The following is a 19153-nucleotide window of genomic DNA, read 5'->3' on the forward strand; positions in this document are numbered from 1 at the left end:
CCTCCACATGTCTTTAGGAATTTGAAAGTGTGGAGAATGTGAAGCGCCTCTGAGCGAAGGCACGGGAAGGGCCCACACCTGTGTCTACCTCAGTTCCAGCAGGGAGCTGACGCCTGTCACAGAGGCAGCACTACTGGAGAAGCATCCAGCAAGGTGCGGCTGAGGTGGGACCAATTCTCAAAAAAACTACGATTTAAAAAAAGATGTTCTCTTTTGCCTTTATTTCTTGCTATAGTGGGAATGTGAGTTCTGCTACCCGGGACTGAGTGCACTGGGCAGCAGGCCCAGCAGATGGGGCCTGCAGGGAGAAGGCACGGCTGGAGGCCCATGCGCACTGCCACTCTTCTGGAACCATGCTGGCCGAGCCACAGCCCTGCGGAAATTCTACTGTGTGTGGCAGAGACCGATGTGCAAAAGGTTTCTGGTGAATATTTTATGGAAATTGCTCCAAGCACTAAGGAAAGCGGGACCGTGCCTGTGCTGACGGTGGCCTTGCGCTAGCGCCTCCTGGGTGATGCTCTCCGGCTCTCTCCAAACAGGACGCTTCCTCTTCTGATTCTAAGGAAGGCCTGAGACAGCCCTGAAGGCTTAATGTACAGTGTGGCCAGGTCCTGGCGCTGCACACAGGATCTTTGGTTAGTTCCATACATATCATTCGCATGAAAGCTGACGGCACAGACATGTAAGAGGCGTGCACGACTGGGAGCTGGGAACAGCAGCCAAAGCATGGGGTCACCAAGGCCAGAGAGTTCTGGAGAAATGGTGTAGAATCAGGAGACCTGCTCCGTCCCTTACAGAGACAAAGGAGCCTGAGCACCGTGTCAGCGCTTGGCGTGCGTCCTGCTGGAGGTCTTGCTCAGTCCGCCCTTCGGGGTGGGGATCTTGCTTCCGGCCTTTGACCCCGAGGGGCCTGATGTGGCCACAGATGAGCTTTTGCCTGCAGAGCAAGCACAGGACCCGCATTAGGAGGGGCGCTCCTACCCACGGACCAGGTGCAGAACCTGTGGCCACAGTGTCAGTGGCCGGGAGTGATCAGACACCCAGCAACAACATCCGAGGGCCATGCTGATGGCCATCACCCGACTACAGGAGCCAGGGCTGAGCCTAGTAGGGTCTACTCTTCAGTTTCCTATTTTTTTTTTTTTTTTTTGAGACTGAGTCTCACTCTGTCACCCAGGCTGGAGGTCAGTGGCGCAATATTGGCTCACCACAACCTCCACCTCCTGGGTTCAAGCAATTCTCCTGCTTCAGCCTCCTGAGTAGCTGGACTATAGGTGCCTGCCACTGTGCCCGGCCAATTTTTTATAGGGTTTCACCATGTTGGCCAGGCTGATCTCGAACTCCTGACCTCAAGTGATCTGCCTACCTTAGCCCCCAAAGTGCTGGGATTATAGGCGTGAGCCACTGTGCCTGGCCAGCTTCCTGATTCTAAACACTTGAGTCAGCGATGTGGAAAGAGCGGAGGACTGGAGTGTGAATCCTAGGCCACCCGTGGAGCCTTCGCACTGCACAGCCAGTTTGCACGTGGAGAAGGATTTTGGTCACACGATTATGATTACTAGCCTGCTTACTAAGGAACCAGAACATGAAGAGAGGCTGGGATGCTTTTTTTCGCTTTTAAAGGGATGGGGTCTTGCCATGTTGCCCTGGCTGGGGATGCTCTTTTGAATAAGTCAAAATGGAGGGATGCAGACTACACCCGCTCAGCGGCGCTGGCCCTCACCTGGCTGCAGTGCCAGGGCCTTCTGCAGAATGTGTGTCTTGCGCAGGTTCATGCTGCAGCCGGCTGGACCCATCAGGTGAGCTTTCCATGCCTGTAGCAGAGGAGGCACACAGGGTGTTAATCAGGCGAGACGGACCTGGCATGCTACCTCAGACCCAAAAGGACTTGCTGTGCAAGCTGAAAACGAGGGGCGGCCACTCCAGCAAGAGCCGCAGAAGAGCGGCTCCCTCACCTGGGCACCTCCTTTCGGATATGTTATGATAGCCTCTGCAGTCTGTGCGGGGTACAACTCAGGAAGCACGAAGTCCTGTCGCCAGGCAAGCCTGCATCTCGCATCCCCACCCAGCCACACAGGGCCCTTGGCGTCAGTGACTCTGAGCACAGCAGAGCGTGCACGCAAATGCAAGGGTGAGAAGCAGAGCGCCCGCGTGATTACGTTCCAGGCCAGAAGACAGAATGCGCCAGGCCCCGCAGGCTCCCTGCCAGCCTGCTGCCCATGGTTCCTTGTGGGGTTCCCACTCTCTTCATCCCGGCTCTTCCTGAGCCACGCCACATGCACTTGCCCTGCAGAATGTGGGGTTTACGCAGGCCTGACTGCCTGGGCAGCCAGCTTCTTTCCTTGAGGACCAGCTGTGGGACCGTCTGCATGGGGACAGGGAGCTCATCCCATCCCCCTGTTGGATATAAACGCGGGACCGCTGATTTCCCTGAGTCTTCTAGACATTCGGCTTGTTCCTGGTTTCTTCCCTTCTATTTAAACAACACTCACGAGGCTGGGCGCGGTGGCTCACGCCTGTAATCCCAACACTTTGGGAGGCAGAGGTGGGTGGATCAACTGAGGTCAGGATTTTGAGACCAGCCTGGCCAGCTTGGTGAAACCCCATCTCTACTAAAAATATAAAATTAGCTGGGTGTGGTGGCGCATCTCGTGTCCCCACCAGCTAATCCCAGCTACTCAGGAGGCTGAGGCAGGAGAATTGCTTGAACCCGGGAGGTGGAGGTTGCAGTGAGCCGAGATCACATCAGTGCACTCCAGCCCAGGTGACAGGGTGGGACTCCGTCTCAAAAACAAACAACGCTCCCCAGGGACACTGCTCCAGCTGCTCTCCCATTCTCTGGGGGACCAGTGTCTCCACCAGACACAGCCCTGCTTCTCCCTGCTTCCTCTCTCACTCTCACCAGTGGCTGTCAGTTTCTGGCCGCCTGCAGCAGCCCTCAAGATGCTAGAGCACCTACAGCCCCAGCCCAGCTCACTCCTGTCCCGCTTTAGCTGCTCCCGGCAGGCCTGGGTTCTGGTCTTTCCAGGCCACTGGCAACCTTCATGTCCCTAAAGCTGGGGCGCCTTCTCGTCAGGACGTGGCCCATCAGCACATGGGGTGCAGTTGCTTCTTCCTCCCCTGTGGAGGGTCACGGCCTGCCCTAAGGCTCCAATTCCTCCCTCCCCAGCACAGAGGTGGCGGGTCCCTCTCCATCCTTTGAATCTGGGTGACCGTGGCTTGCTTTGGCCAATGGGACAGTGGCAGACACGTGGCAGGGCAGGCTGAAATGAACTCATGCGCCTGGGCTTGTCTTGCTGTTGCCCTCTGCCACTGCCGCGGGAACGCCATGCCCAGGCTGGCGTGCTGGGGTCAGACACAGGAAGCAAAGCTGAGGTGCCGCAGCTGCCTCCAAGACCATCCTCGATCAGTCACCGGCTGTGGACCCCAGCCACACGTGTGTGAGCTCAGTCAGGGCCAGCAGAGCCGCCTGGCCGCCCTATGGACAAGTGCAGATGCAAGAGCCGGGCGGCTGCGATCAGTTGAGCCCAGCCAGGCCAGCAGGCTCTGATGGGCTGTGCTCTGGGGCCTCCAGGATGCCACCCTCGTCAGGCTTCCTCCCCAATGCATTTCTTCCCCAGCGCCTGGTTTGCCTTCTTCCTCCCACTCTGCCTGGGGCTTAGCCTGTGGGCCTCTCCTCTGTCTACACTTGCTCTTTAGAAGAGTGCTTCCAGTATCATGACCTTAAACCCACTTATTATACACGCTTACAAACCCCGCGTTTCCACCTGCAGCCACCCGTCTACCAGCTTGCGCGTCTGACAGGCATTTTAACTCCACAGCTCCAGGCTAAGCTCCTGAGCGCCCTGGGTTCCTGACCGCAGTCACTCCCTCACCATGTCATGAGGACTCCACCAGCCAAGTCCTGGGTCTGCCTGCAGTGCATGTCCAGAATCTGACCACTTCTCGCCACTTAGCTCTCTGCTACCACCCGACCTGTCCCACAGGCTGCTCTCAACAGAGCAGCAAAAGTGGCTGGCACGGGGCCCGCCAGCTCATGCCCACTCTTCCGCTCAAACCCTGCAGGGACGTTGCCTTCCACTCACTTTGAGGAATAATGGTCAATGATTTTTCATCCCCAGCATTGCCTTTCAGTCTATTTATGTCCTTTGATGAAGAGGAGGTTCTCACCTTTTACAATTTAATAGTTTTATTATAAAATGACTGTACAGTTCAGTAGTGTTAAGCATATTCATGACGCTTCACTCCAGAACTCTTTTCATTTTACAAAACCCAAACTCTGCCCCGAGGTTCTTCGTTTTAATCGAATTGAGTTGATCAGCCTCTTCCATCAAGGCTTAAGCTTTGTGTCCTGTTTGAGAAATCCCTTCCTATTCTGAAGCCTGTTCTCTTATCTCTAGCATCTCCTGACAGATTCATAATTGGGCCTTTCACATTTGAATCTCAGATCCACTCGGAGCTTTCTTCTGAGCAAACTTCACTGTTTACCCCCCTTCACATCATTCAGAAAAATTCCAGATGTTAGAATTAGCACAAAAGGACTTTAAAGCAGATACCTAGTATGTTCAAGGACTTAAACGTGCAATGAAGTGCTACTGGTCTATTAGAACCCGGGTGAACCTTGAAAACATGTTAAGTCACAGACACAAAGGCCGCATAGTGTCCGATTCCATTTACAGGAAATGTCCACAGTTGGCAAATCCATGGAGACCAAAACTAGACAGATGGTTGCCAGGGGCTGGAGAGGGGGCTGGGGAGAAAAGGGGCGACACGTAGGCAGTGCCGTCTTTTGGGTGATGGAAAAGTTCCACGTGTGCGGATGGTTGCACAACCCTGAATACATGAAAACCCGCTATCTGTCCATGGGGAGAGGCTGTGCAGACCAGATCTCCGTGAAGCCGTTAAAAGCAGGTGATCTTAGCGAGTGAACAGCGGTGAATCTCGGCAGAGAAATGGAACCTGTAGAGAAATCCCAGCCAAACACAAATACTAGAATTGGAAAGTACAAGACTGGAAATGAAAAAGTCACTTAACAGAGGGCTGGAGATGGAAGGAGAAAGGGCGCGGGGCCATTCAACTAGAACAGAAAGGAAACACTGGACAAAGCCCAGTGACCCACAGAACAGATCGAGCTGTCTTCATACTCACGAGCCTGCAGGCAGGAGAGAAGGGAGGGAACGCTGAAGAGAGGGAAAATATTTGAAGAACGAACCGCAAAACAATTCACACGAAATTAGAAATACGTGTCTCAGCAGGCTGGAGCGGCAGAGTCTCCTGCTGGCCTCAAGGAAGTGAGCTGTCCAGCAGAGAGGCCCCCGGTGCTGACGGTGGGGGCCTCCAGGAGCTGAGTGGCTCCGGGTTGACAGCCCCCAAGAACATATTACTGCTGGCTGCTGGGATGAGCCTGGAAGTGAGTCCTTCCCTAGCAGGGCCCACAGATGAGAAGGAAGCCTGGCTCTGGACCCAGGGAACCCATGAGGTAATAAGTGAGTGCCTGTTATCTGCTTATGCTGCAAGGTGTGTGGCGATGTGTAAGGGAGTGCAGATAATTAGATACAGAGAAAGCAGATGACACATGAGACACGCCTGGTGACAGCCTTACAGGTACTACCTGTAAGAGGATGTCAATTCAAATCAGATGTTGGGAACAAGAAGGGAAGGAAGAAAAGGCAGTTACAGGAGAATCTGAGTACTGCTCCTAGTAGGAAACCAATGGCAGTAACTGAAATCAGAGGGGACGATGGGCATTGCACGGAAGGATGAGTAAAGGTAACAACTCGCATGCAAACACAAAGGCTCCTACATTCTGGAAATAACCAGGGGAAAAGATGTATGTGCAGTGAGAGCTGCTTATATTGGGTAGAAAAGGGGCAGGATAACCTGTAGGAAAAGCAGCCCCTGGAGGAAGGCGGATGGAAGCAGGGCAGGACGGCAGCCTCTGTCTGGGGTGGAGGAAGGTGGATGGAAGCAGGGTGGGATGGCAGCCTCTGTCTGGGGTGGAGGAAGGCGGATGGAAGTGGGGCAGGACGGCAGCCTCTGTCTGGGGTTCTCCCAAGATGCCTGATTCTATCGACCCGGAAACATGTCTTCTGTAATTACAGAACTTAATTCTTTAAAGTCCCCTAGAAATGTAATATAAAATGAATGTATTTACAGTTGGTGGCACTGCTAGCCAGGGCTCACCCAAGTCCCTCCAACACAGGGCCACTGGGACCCCCATCACCAGTGGCAGATGTGGTCAGGACAAGAACTGGGAACAGATCTAATTTCCAGTGGCATCTCCTGCCGGCGGTGCAGGTGCCACTGTGCTGGGGCTGCCCCAGGTGCAGTGGCGGCCAAGGTGAACTGGTCGTCTCCAATACCTGAATTCTGTCTCCTGGGCCTTTGGGAACCGGGGCCCATGGATGTAACAAAGGGGACACAGATGTTGGGAGAGACAAGGTTAAATAAAGCCTGTGGCTCAGGATGAGAAGGGGAAGTGTGTGTGCATGAGTGATGGAGCTTACTTCCCTTGATTTCTCCCGGCTGTGTCCACTGAGAGTTCAGCCACAGTGACCCACCCAGCAGCAGTGGGCATGAGGCCCCCAGCCCTGTCCTGAGACATCCATTCCTGCTAATGGGAACCAGGCCTCTGTGACCAGATGGCTGATTCCAGATCCGGGGCAGGAATGCACCAAACAGGAGGGAGCTCTCTGAGACTGCGTGGGTCTCATCCAGGCCTCAGGAGCCCAGTGAAGAGTCTGCCATAGGCCAGAGCTGGGATAATTCACACATCACTAAGCATGGTAACTGCAGTGACTGGAACACATCAAATAATTTAAATCCATGGTTCCTAACGACACTGCAGACAAAACAAAACAAATTAGCTGCCATGGAAGATGCTAGTGACCCAGCTTACTATTCTGAAAACCAGTAAACCAAGGAAAAAAATTAAACCTTCATTCTGCCTTTCCAATAGAAAGTCTAACCCAGGGTAACCACAGAGTGGACGAGCTTCTGCTTAGAGGAATATCCCAGCAGATGAACGAAGGAGGGATGATGGAATGAGGCCCCTCCTGAGTCAGTGGGTTAGGCCTCCAGCATCAGCAGCTGCCACCGTCATACACATCACGCGCCTCCCGGGGGACACACCAGCATTGCCTGTGAAGTGGCCACACCCACACCGAGCCTGTGCACACCTGATGAGGCCCAGAGGTCCCACCTCCTGTTTACAGGAAATACAGGGACAGAGAAACAGGTTAAGCGCCCCCAAGGGGACGTAGTCAGCAGATCCAGATGATGGCAAGCCCTACGGGGCAAACAGCTCCTTCCTTCAGCAAGTGATTGTAAGGAAAAAGAACAAGAGAATGAACCTGTTCAAAACAGACCAGCCAGGCACCGGGGCCTTCTATGGATCCTGGTAATCAAATGCTTCCGACCTGATGAGATGGCGGCAATGTGACTGATATCTGGAAGGCTGAGGCTGCTGCTGCGGCTATGTAAAAAAGTCCCGATTCCAAAAGCTCCGCATGGAAACATTTACAGATGAAACAACCCGCTGTCTGGGTTGGCTTCAACATTACATGAGAGGGGAGCACGTGGGGGCACAGGAGAAACAAGACGGGCTGAGTTGCTAGTTGCTCAAGCTCAGTGACCGCTACAAGGGAGAGTCCTGAGGGTTTCTGTTACTTTTCTGTGTACTTTGTGATGCATTTCAAATTTCGAGATAGACCGACAGACCGACAGCCAGCCAGCCAGATAACTGGGTAGACACTGGGGCTGAGAGTGGCTGGAGGCTGTCTTCTCTGTTTGGTGTGTGAGTTTTCTGTGGTCAAGAGAAAGCTACAGTGGCTGGGTTGGAGCCATCTTGCTGGTACCATATCCCAGAAGGCTGGGATAAGGGGAGCCAGCAGCAGGACACAGTGACACACTGCAGGTGGCAGTAGCTAAGGAGGTTGGAGTGGAAGTGGCTGAGCCAGATGCCAAAACTGGGTCCTGAGCAGGGCCCCAGGGCTCAGCATTTGCTGCCTGGAAGAAAGAGGGCACCGCCAGCCCATCGTGTTGGACAGGGCCAGAATAACTGCCATGGAGGCTTGCACGCCCATGTCCCTCCTCGTCGCCTCCAATGCCAGAGGAGCCGAGCGCATGGGGAAGTGGGGGGTGGGCATGTACGAGCCAGCCATCCCCACTAAGCCTGCTGAGTCACAGCATAGCACACTGGGGCAGGGAGGAGAGCCTGGAATCAGGTAGGAAAAAGAATCGTTTAACCAAATAGGGCTAGGTTTTATTAGGCAAAACGGACTGCAGTGTTACAGAATCTGGCCAAGATGTTACTGAGGGCCTCATTATCTGGATAAAGGCAATGACCAGAACAAAATAAAACCATTTCATGCTTGTATCCCAGTGACACAGGCTGGGCCTCAGTGAGTTGAGGCTCCTTGATAAACCATTCGTAAACGTACGGAAGGAAATCATGTGAACATGTAGGTAAATGGAACAACTGTTCAGACAGAGCTCACTAGATGCTGTCCACTCCCTGAACACTCATGTACTGTACTCTGTGGCTATGGTCCAGCACTAACCACCACTGTCACCACCACCGCCACCACCACCGTCATCCACAGGTGTGTCACCTACTTCACTGGTCCCTTCCCCTCTAGGCCCCTCACCTCTTCTCCAGGGCTGAAGTTCTCATGGCACAGAGGACACCGGTTTGCCAGCTTCTCTGGTTTAGCAGCTGAAATGATTTAAAAAAGACTCAGTCGCTCCCTGAATGACAGGTGACAAGACATGCTGCTGGTCTGCCTGCAGGTGCCCTTTAATTCACCAAGCCCTTGCAGAGACCCAAGAGCAGTGGCACTTCCTCCAAGAGGATACCTGGTGACCCGAGGGCACGGGAGCCTGGGAAGGGGCACTCACGGTTGCAATCCTTGTTTTTTATGTGTCTGGGCAGCTCTTCCTTGAAAACAGCCTCACTGCAACGGTAACACTTTCCAAACCCGTCTTTTTGGTCACATTCCACCAGCAAGTGCTCCGTCAGACTGGATATCTCGACCACCTGGATTTTGAAATACAGAGCAAAGCATGTTGCTGAGAAAGCGGAAGCGCCCTCCGGCCAGCCTGCAGAGCCTGTGAGCGCCTCCCCTGCCCAGGGAGGTCTGTGCCACCTACGCATGAAGTGAGCCACAGGCTTCTATCTTTGGCATTTGCCCACAGACTGTCTGGAGTCACTTGTGATACTTTGCTGAAGACCCCATGTCCTTCCTTTCCTGTCATCTTAGCGTCGGGCAGGGGCCATTGTAAAGGATGGGGAAGCTATGGTCAACCTGAGTGTGAAACTTGGATGAGGGCGCAGAGTGGCTCAGTGGTTACACGTGTGGCCCAGGGTTCAAATCGTGGCTCCCTGCTATTTCTAAGAATGCGCATAGAAACAGGACCACAGAAAAGAATTTTAAGAGATTCTCTTGCTACGTTGGTGTCTCTGGCAGGAATGACTTGTATATACTCTGTAACTTCAGGCCGCAGGACTTGACATACTGTGAGCCAGTTCAACCTCTTTTCTTCATAAATTACCCAGTCTTAGGGATATATTTTTTGTTTGAGATGGAGTTTCACTCTTGTTGCCTAGGCTGGAGTGCATGGTGTGATCTCGGCTCACTGCAACCTCTGCCTCCCGGGTTCAAGTGATTCTCCTGCCTCAGCCTCCGTGCAGCTGGGATTACAGGCATACACCACCATGCCTGGCTAATTTTGTATTTTTAGTAGAGATGGGTTTCTCCGTGTTGGTCAGGATGGTCTTGAACTTCTGACCTCAGGTGATCCACCAGCCTCAGCCTCCCCAAGTGCTAGGATTACAGGTGTGAGCCACCGTGCCCAGCCAGGTAGTTCTTTATAGTAATGCAAGAAAGGCCTAATATAGGGGATAGGGGAAGACTTCTTACACAGGACATGAATAGGATGAACCATGAAAAAGATTGGCAAGGTGGGCAACGCTAACATTAAAAATGAGTCTTCCTCAAGACACTGAAGACAGTGAAGATGGATGCTGTGGAGTGGGAGCAGGTGGTCACAATTCATGTGACTGACCAACCACTCACATCCACAAGTATAAAGAACAGCCCCAAATCAGTAAAAACAGACGGACAACCCGAGGGAAACGGGTGAGAAACCAGGAGGTGCTTTGCAGGAGGACAGCCAATGCCTGCAGACAAAAGGACGGGCACTCCACCTCATCTTCACCAGGGACAGGCACAGTGGGAACTCGCCAAGACAGCAGGAAGCATGGCCGCAGTGCCACTGTGGGAAGGGGGGCAGTGGCACTGTGGGAAGGGGGCAGTGGCACTGTGGAAAAGGGGCAGGGGCACTGTGGGAAGGGGGCAGTGGCACTGTGGGAAGGAGGGCAGTGGCACTGTGGGAAGGGGGCAGTGGCACTGTGGAAAAGGGGCAGGGGCACTGTGGGAAGGGGGCAGTGGCACTGTGGGAAGGGGGCAGTGGCACTGTGGAAAAGGGGCAGTGGCACTGTGGGAAGGGGGCAGTGGCACTGTGGGAAGGTGGGCACTGGCACTGTGGGAAGGGGGCAGTGGCACTGTGGGAAGGGGGCAGTAGCACTGTGGGAAGGGGGGCAGAGGCACTGTAGGAAGGGGGCAGTGCCTATGCTGCTGGCAGCGGTGCCCAGGCACAACCCCTTTGGAGCACTCCTGGGCAGCCCCACTGAGCATCAGCACACCCGGCAATCCCACGACACATTGTGAACCCAAGAAAGTGCACTCCCGTGCGTCCTGGAAGACACCAGAATGCTGTGGCAACATTGTTCATCATGGTCCCAAACTGGACACAGCCCTCGCGTGCAGCAGTAGATGCATGTAGGCGCTGTGGTCTATTCAAGCAGTGGACACCATAAAGCAAGAAATCCAACATGACACCACATGGTTCCGTTTCCATAAAGCTTAAAAAGCAAGGAGGACCCATTTGTGGTGTCAGCAATCAGACCCCTGCTGACTCTGGAAGGAGCCCTGAGGGGAGGTGGCGGCACAGCATGTTTCCGGTTCACTGGGCTGTCTGTCATGTGGAATGACTCGCATGCATTTGCAGGTGTGTGTCCGGCTTCAGTTACTTTTCTCACAACCTCTCCTCTGAAAATACTAAGACTTGGGACAGCTTTTTGACTCGGCCTTTCAACAGCCAGGTGTTCACACTCATGCAAGTAGCTGGGCTGCTGTGCCGCTGGCCTGACCTGTTTGCAGTGGTCACATCTTGTCAGCATGAGACAGTGCTTCCAGTAGTGGAGATCCAGACCTTCCTCTGTGAAGGATTCACTCCTTTCCCCACAAAAAATACACAAACTGAAAGGAAAGAAAAGCAGGAAATAAAGGTAAAGATCTAGTTCCACTGATGGCCGTTCCGCTCCCACGTCACGACGAAATTCTGAATTTCCCCAGTCCCTGTGATGTATGCACTTTCCCTCTCGTCTCGAACTGCCTCAGTTTGCTCTGTGGGGCCCGGGCTGGGCCTTCCTTGCAGGTGGCAGAGGAGGCCGGGTATGCCACATATTAAAGCACGATAGGAAAGTCCTCACCAAGGAGGTGCCTGAAATCAACGGGTGAACGATCCTTCCAAACTTTCACTCAGCATCGTCAAGCAGAAAGAATATTTTAAGTTACAATAAAAAGATAAGACGAAGCCCTTACATTCTTATAGATCTGTCCTGGCTGCTGGAGAGTAAAAAGAATTTTGCTGCTGTGATATTCTGTGCCTGTAACAACAGTTTCAACAGACTGGCAACTTCCGTTGGGGCAACAGAGGGAAAGCTGTCTTGACTGACTCGGAGTGGATGCTGGTTAGTGCAGAAGGCACATTTCCTACCTTTTATGATGACTACGAAGGGCCAACTAGGGAGGACGCGTTCCCTTTCCAGGGTTTCTGTGTGGCTCCTTGCCCTGACCATCGTACAGGGGGTGGAAGACAGTGCGACTCACTAATCTGGAGAGTGCCCCTCAGCCTGACCGTCACATGGGGGTGGAAGACAGTGCGACTAACTTATCTAGATAATGCTCATCCAGGATTCCCAGAGCTTCGGCAGGTGCTGCTTTCCCTCTTTGAGTGTCTGAACAGATTAAAAGAAAACAATTTAAATAACTTTTTATAGAAATTATTTTCAAAATTTTAGTAAGCAGTTTGATGTGAGCTCTAAAACGATTATACAAGTAAAAAGGTAGCGTGTTTTCCATTCAGCTGGGAGATGGCTGAGGTGCAGCAGGTATGCAGCGATACTTGCTGAATGGACGGAAGCCGTTTCCACACGGAGCTTCCATGACATGCATTTACACACCCTGATTCTTTACACACCCCGATTCTTTACACACTCCAAATCTTTGTGCACCCCAATTCTTTACATGCCCTGATTCTTTACACACTCCAAATCTTTGTGCACCCCAATTCTTTACACACCCCGATTCTTTACACACTCCAAATCTTTGTGCACCCCAATTCTTTACACACCCCGATTCTTTACACACTCCAAATCTTTGTGCACCCCAATTCTTTACACACCCCGATTCTTTACACACCCCGATTCTTTGTGCACCCCAATTCTTTACACACCCCGATTCTTTACACACCCCGATTCTTTGTGCACCCCAATTCTTTACACACCCCGATTCTTTACACACCCCAATTCTTTGTGCACCCCAATTCTTTACATACCCTGATTCTTTACACACCCCAAATCTTTGTGCACCCCAATTCTTTACATACCCTGATTCTTTGGCTTCACGGCATCACTTTCTTTTTCCTAAGACACAAAGACAGTAAGGTCAGGGACAAAGAGCGGCAGCATGAGTGACAGCCTGTTGAAGATATGTTTTGATCATGAAAGCACATTTCTAGGTTTTGCTTTAGAATTTCTACTGGCTGGGCAAGGTGACTCATGCCTGTAATCCCAGCACTTTCGGAGGCCAAGGTGAGTGGTGGATTGCTTGAGCTCAGGAGTTAAGACCAGCCTGGGCAACAGGGCAAACAAAGCCCTGTCTCTACAAAAAATACAAAACTTAGCCGGGTGTGGTGGTGTGCCCTGTAGTCCCAGCTACTCAGGAGGCTGGGGAGGGAGGATCACTTGAGCCTGATAGGTGGAGGCTGCAGTTAGCCGAGATCATGCCACTGCAGTTTCTCTCAAACTCAACCACTGACTGTGGAAAACACATGCAGAAGTGCAATTCTAGTTCTACAGACACCCACCCCGCCCCTAAAAAGAGCAGAATTTTATTCTTATTATCATTATTTTTAGACAGGGTCTCACTCTGTTGCTCAGGTTGGAAGTGGTACAAACACAACTCACTGCAGCTTTGGCCTCCTGGGTGCAAGCCATCCTCTTGCCCCAGCCTCCCGAGTAGCTGGGATTACAGGTGCTCACCACCATGTCTGGCTAAGTTTTTTTTTTTCTTAAGTTTTAGTAGAGATGAGGTCTCACTATGTTGCCCAGGCTGGTCTTGAACTTCTGAAATCAAGTGATCCTCCTGCCTCGGCCTCCCAAAGTACTGCAATTATAGGCGTGAGTCACTGTGTCTGGCCAAGAGTATGATTTTAGAACCAGAAAAGGACTTAATATGTAAATTCTGAAAGTTCTGGAGATGGATGGTGGCGATGGTTGCACAACAATGTGAGAGCACTCCATGCCACCGCAGTGTGCACTTAAAATGGCAAGATTTACACTCTGCGTATTTTACCCCAATAAAAAAAGAGAAAAAACCATCCCATCCTGTCATTCTCCTGGGAGAAGCCTTCACCAGGCCCTGTGTGGGGGCGCAGGCCTGCGCTGGCCTCGAGGCCCCTGCACTCTGTGGTCCCCAGCACCCTGCAGCAGGGACCCACTGCCTGGGTCTTTCTCCCTTGTCTGCTCCTCCTTGGAGCCCCAGCTCCATGAGGGCGGAACTTTGCTTTGCTGCCTGCTGTATTTCCACAGCCAGATGGTGCCTGGCCCAGAGAGGCACTCCATAAACACCGAGCCAATGAGCAGGAGCTGCAGGCTCTCAGGACAGCTGTGCAGAGGCTGTGCAGCCGTCAGCATAGGTGACCCCAGGACAGACAGTGCTGTGCGCCCATCAGCACAGGTGGCCCCAGGATGGACAGTGCTGGGAACAACAGCTCCTGGATGGCTGCTGCTTCTGGAGCCACTGCCACCAGGTCCTGGGCTGTGGTGAGGGAGGCGGGAGGCAGGCGCCTGGCAACGGGCTTAGTACGTGCTAGCTCATGGCTGGAGGGAAGTCCCTTCAGTTTGCGACATCCGTGTCCTTGTTTGTGTACTAATCACAATGAGTGTGTGCTGAGTCACTGAGGGTCACTGAGCACACGAAAGTCATCCACACTACGATGCGGACCTGAGCCAGAGGCTCACTCCCCATCCCAGGGTCTGCCTGCCTCCTTCCGCCTCTTGTGTCCTTTTCTGATTGTGACTCTGATGTTCCAGCATTTGGTGGAAATGTCACAGTGACTTTTTGCCATTGGAAGTTCAGCATATATACAGTCACATTTGATCTTTTTTCCCCACTTGTACACATTTCTTCTTTTAAAAATCTGTGGTAAGAACACTTGACATGAGCTCTGCCCTCTGAATAGCTCTGGGTGCGCTGTGCAGCCAAGTGGGCTGCAGGCCTGAGGTGCCAGCAGGTCCCAGAACTCATTCACCTGGCATGGCTGAAACCTCAGGTCTGTGGAACGGAAACTCCCCATGTTCTGCCACCTTTATTTCTTTTTTTAAAGGAAATTTTCTTTCAACTGCAGGAAACTTCATCATAAAATTAGTGTTATGAAGCTAATTCATATCCCAGAAGCAGGGAGGTTGAAAGGAACACATTTATATTCAACCAGATAATATTTGTTCCCAGTACATATGACACCTCCATAGGCTTAAAGAGTAAGGGCTCATAGAAACAGAATGTTTACCTGAAACCTTCCCTTTTTAATGCGCTGAAGTCAGACCTTTATAGTCAAGCTGATTTTTCTCCTTTGCCTCTGCAGGTGGCTGGAGAGCTGTGGAGGAGAGCAGCTCTGTGCCCACAGCCCCTGGTCCCTCCCTAAACCTCTGCAGCAGCTCACATCAATTCTGACAGAGGATGGAGGGGCAGGAAGAGTATCTGCCACCCAATTCCACCTCTCCATGGAGGGCTTCTGTCATCCACCCCAAAACTAACCTAAAAAACCAAAAGGAATCAAGACACTCATTTGCATAATCCCATGAAAAATAAGTCAAGTATGATATGGATCTATACAGCAAAATAGATCGCAGCTAAAAGCACACAGGTGAAAGATGTGTTAACTTCCAACCTGAACTTCAGCCTGAATTTCTTTCAGTGCTGCCAGCTGCCCTTGTAAAGCTTTTATTTCTTCTTTCTTTTGTTTTTCTGCTTCTTCTGTAGCCGCTTTTCTCCGTGCCTGGTAAGAAAATTATTTTTCCATTAGAATAGCTTGTTAGGGTAATCTCAGAAACTGGGAGACAAATTATGCCATATTAACTATATTTCTTATAAATTATAATATTCACTAAGACTAATAACAAGTTAGAAGTAAATCTTTTCCATTGATTTCATCGGTGTTTATTGATAGATAAACCCGCCATGTCCTCACGGCTATCGTTATTCCGTTTGCAGCGTGGGAACCTAAGGGTCTCACTGGCAGAGAGTGGACGAGCCGGGACCTGAATGCAGGAACCTATGTTCTTAGCCAGTACGCCTGGGCTGCCCATACACATGGCTCCTTCAAATTACGTATTTACTTATTTATGTACCAAGTAACTACTTCAATACAGGATGAGGTCATAACTTCACCAAAGTTAACTCACCCTCATCTCAGCATCTGTAGGTCTGCCATCTATTTTAGCAAATCCCTCAAAAATTGTTTTGTAGAGAATGTTCTTGCGTGTGTTGCTGTCGTCTGGAGGAAGGTACTCCAGGATGGAAGCCTGGTGCTGTCTGTACATGTCCAAAATAATTCTAACCGCCGTCTCGCGGACTTCATACACTCTATGCTCCAGGGCACTCGCTGAAAACTAAAGTTGGGAGGGGCTCTTGTTACTGATTCTTAAAATAAAATTAATTTCTTCCAGCATACAAAAAAGGTACATTATAAACATTTGAAAAATACAGAAAAGGGAAAACATCCATATTAAGTATTATGAAATACCTCAAACATAAAACCTCACGGATCTACCGTCTCATTGTAAGCCGTGTTATACTTTCGTCACGCGTGTTTTGGATCTTTTTAAGAAACAGAACGCTGTGGCTATAGTGTAATTCCATCCCTGCCATGCGTCTCTGGGGCCCATGGTTTCTCATCCTCCTTGGAGGTGTGCGTTCCTGTGTAGCCGATGTACAGATTTCAGGTTTTTGGATTTGGGATCCAAACCAGTAAGTATAATGGAAGTATTCCAGAATCCGAAAACAATCTGAAATCCTAAACACATCTGGTCTTAAGCATTTCAGATGAGGGGCTTCAACCTGTACCTGATATTCTCCATCACACTGCTGTTATTGTCTCTTAAAGACAGGCTGGGCATGGTGGCTCACGCCTGTAATCCCAGCACTTTGGGAGGCTGAGGCGGGCAGATCACGAGGTCAGGAGATCGAGACCATCCTGGCTCACATAGTGAAACCGTCTCTACTAAAAATACAAAAAAATTAGCCGGGCGTGGTGGTGGGCGCCTGTAGTCCCAGCTACTCGGGAGGCTGAGGCAGGAGAATAGCATGAACCTGGGAAGCGGGGCTTGCAGTGAGCCGAGATGGCACCACTGCACCTCCAGCCTGGGCGACAGAACGAGACTCCGTCTCAAAAAAAAAAAAAAAAAGACAAAGAAATTTTTTTTATGATTTGTTTCTCTCCATGGATAAAGATCTGCACACACCATGCACCACCGAGTAGGATTAGACAGCAGGACGCGTGTGGGGGCCCCCATCTGTTGGATGAAACACTGGCTATTTTTCTGAAATCACTGCCTCACTCATTCCTTCCACAAACGCTGATGAGACCCTCGCCACGCTCCAGGCACTGTGGTGAGTGCCGGGCCAGGTGGTGTGTCACACGTGAGGTCTGCTTACCTTCATCACATTGTCAATGGTGAAGCCCGAGCTGCCAGTGCCCAGGTCTTTCAGCAGCCGGGCCAGGAGGCCCATCTGACTCATTGCCAGGTGAACTGAAGAGTTTGCTTTCAATGGCTGCACCAGGTAGGATGGAATAATTTGGAGAGACTTAACTTCTTTAAACAAGGCCATTTCCTGTGAAAGCCAACGTAATTTGTTAATTTTTACTGGAAAATGCTGGAGGCAGTTTAGTACAATTCAGCATGATCTTAAACTAAACATTGAAGGGAAAAACAGGGAAATACAGATTGATAGTGACAAGGAGCAATAAGAGCACCGATCTGTAAGCTTGTATTTCTATTTAAAGCATAACAACCATTAGGAATGAAAATCTGAGCCACAGGAAATAAAATCATGAAGAATAAAACGAGTTTATGTCTAATGAAAGCTTTTCAGAAGTGTAATTGAAAACTTGAAGGTTTCTGTTCTCAGTATTCTCAGCTTCAAGGAAAAGGTTTTCTCATTTCTAAAATTCTAAAAGAAATTATAGCTGCTGCTAGAATCATCATTATTTCAGTATTTATTAAATGTCAGCCAAGAGTGTATGATTCTGCAGTGATATGGTCACTAGTGGGTTAAGATGGAAAAAATGTAAGTACCATTACATATTTGAATGTCTCTAAACAAACAAGTCTTTATGTAATTAAGATATTTATCACTTAATTAAGCGGATATAGAGAAAAAAATAAGATGCTGAAGCATTAAGTTATAATCAGAAATAAACCTGTTTCCAATAGGTCTGTGGGTCCTATCATCTAAAATAATCTCTCATCTTGCTGGCCCGATTCACTCTGTATTTGGGCCTGTGAGTGACTCTGTACAAATCTAAAAGCTAAGAGAAGAAGAAGATCATTCTCCAGGGAAGTTTGGACAGTAAACTCCTTAAGTACAAACAGATGCTGTGAGTGTATATTTAGTCCGCTAACCGGCATACTGGTACACAAGAATTGTAACCCTCGACAGATTGCCTTAAGGTCATCTCAAATAGAGAGAACATTTTGGCACCAACAAACTGCTCAGAAATTAATGCGGCTTAAAAATAATTAAATGAAGCAATAACATGTGCTCATTTGCAACATATCTTTTGAAAGATGAATCCTCTTCATCCCCAAATTCTAGCTGTTGTAACCAGGAGTGTATTGTAGCACATTAGGTCGTAAGCAGGAGTGTATTGTAGCACATTAGGTCGTAAGCAGGAGTGTATTGTAGCACATTAGGTGGTAAGCAGGAGTGTATTGTAACCAGGAGTGTATTATAGCACATTAGGTCATAACCAGGAGTGTATCGTAACCAGGAGTGTATTGTAGCACATTAAGTCGTAACCAGGAGTGTGTTGTAGCACATTAGGTCGTAAGCAGGAGTGTATCATAAGCAGGAGTGTATTGTAGCATATTAGGTCGTAACCAGGAGTGTATTGTAACCAGGAGTGTATTGTAGGTTGTAACCAGGAGCGTAGTGTAGGTCGTAACCAGGAGTGTAGTGTAGGTCATAACCAGGAGTGTAGTGTAGGTCGTAACCAGGAGTGTAGTGTAGGTCGTAACCAGGAATGTATTATAACCAGGAGTGTATTATAGGTCATAACCAGGAGCGTATTGTAGGTCGTAACCAGGAGTGTAGTGTAGGTCGTAACCAGGAGTGTATTGTAACCAGGAGTGTATTATAGGTCATAACCAGGAGCATATTGTAGGTCGTAACTAGGAGTGTAGTGTAGGTCGTAACCAGGAGTGTAATGTAGGTTGTAAACCAGGAGTGTATACTGTAGCACATTAGCATGATGGCATTTCTTCTTACATTTTTTTAGCATTCGTTTTCCTTATTTACTCTGAAAATTTAGGTTTATTAAATGAAACTAGATCTGTGGTTCCTCATATTTTGGAGAAATGACCCCTTTGGATTCTTTTTTTTGAGACACAGACTTGCTCTGTCACCCAGGCTAGAGTGCAGTGGCGAGATCATGGCTCACTGCAGCCTCAACCACCTGGGCTCAAGCCACTCACCTCAGCCTTCCGAGTAGCTGGGTATACAGCGGTGCATCACCATGCCCAGCT

General features: G+C 50.2%; 1 protein-coding gene across 4 annotated transcripts in view; it reads right to left on the reverse strand.

Moving 5' to 3' along the window:
- Positions 1-204: 204 nt before the first annotated feature.
- CEP104 (centrosomal protein 104) overlaps positions 205-19153 on the reverse strand; it is a 42851-nt gene continuing 23902 nt past the window's right edge. For all 4 annotated transcript variants that reach the window (XM_032758714.2, XM_058444288.1, XM_058444290.1 and 1 more), the window contains 10 exons: positions 17064-17240; positions 15812-16018; positions 15298-15405; positions 12733-12769; positions 12016-12082; positions 11213-11321; positions 8899-9037; positions 8649-8716; positions 1724-1814; positions 205-937 (listed from right to left, as the gene is read on the reverse strand). In XM_032758714.2, the coding sequence (XP_032614605.1) occupies positions 822-937; positions 1724-1814; positions 8649-8716; positions 8899-9037; positions 11213-11321; positions 12016-12082; positions 12733-12769; positions 15298-15405; positions 15812-16018; positions 17064-17240 (1119 nt within the window). In that variant the 3' untranslated portion in view covers positions 205-821. The remainder of the gene's footprint in view (positions 938-1723; positions 1815-8648; positions 8717-8898; positions 9038-11212; positions 11322-12015; positions 12083-12732; positions 12770-15297; positions 15406-15811; positions 16019-17063; positions 17241-19153) is intronic.

The sequence above is a fragment of the Hylobates moloch genome, unplaced genomic scaffold (genome assembly GCF_009828535.3).
Source record: "Hylobates moloch isolate HMO894 unplaced genomic scaffold, HMol_V3 SCAFFOLD_9, whole genome shotgun sequence".
Classification (NCBI taxonomy): Eukaryota; Metazoa; Chordata; class Mammalia; order Primates; family Hylobatidae; genus Hylobates; species Hylobates moloch.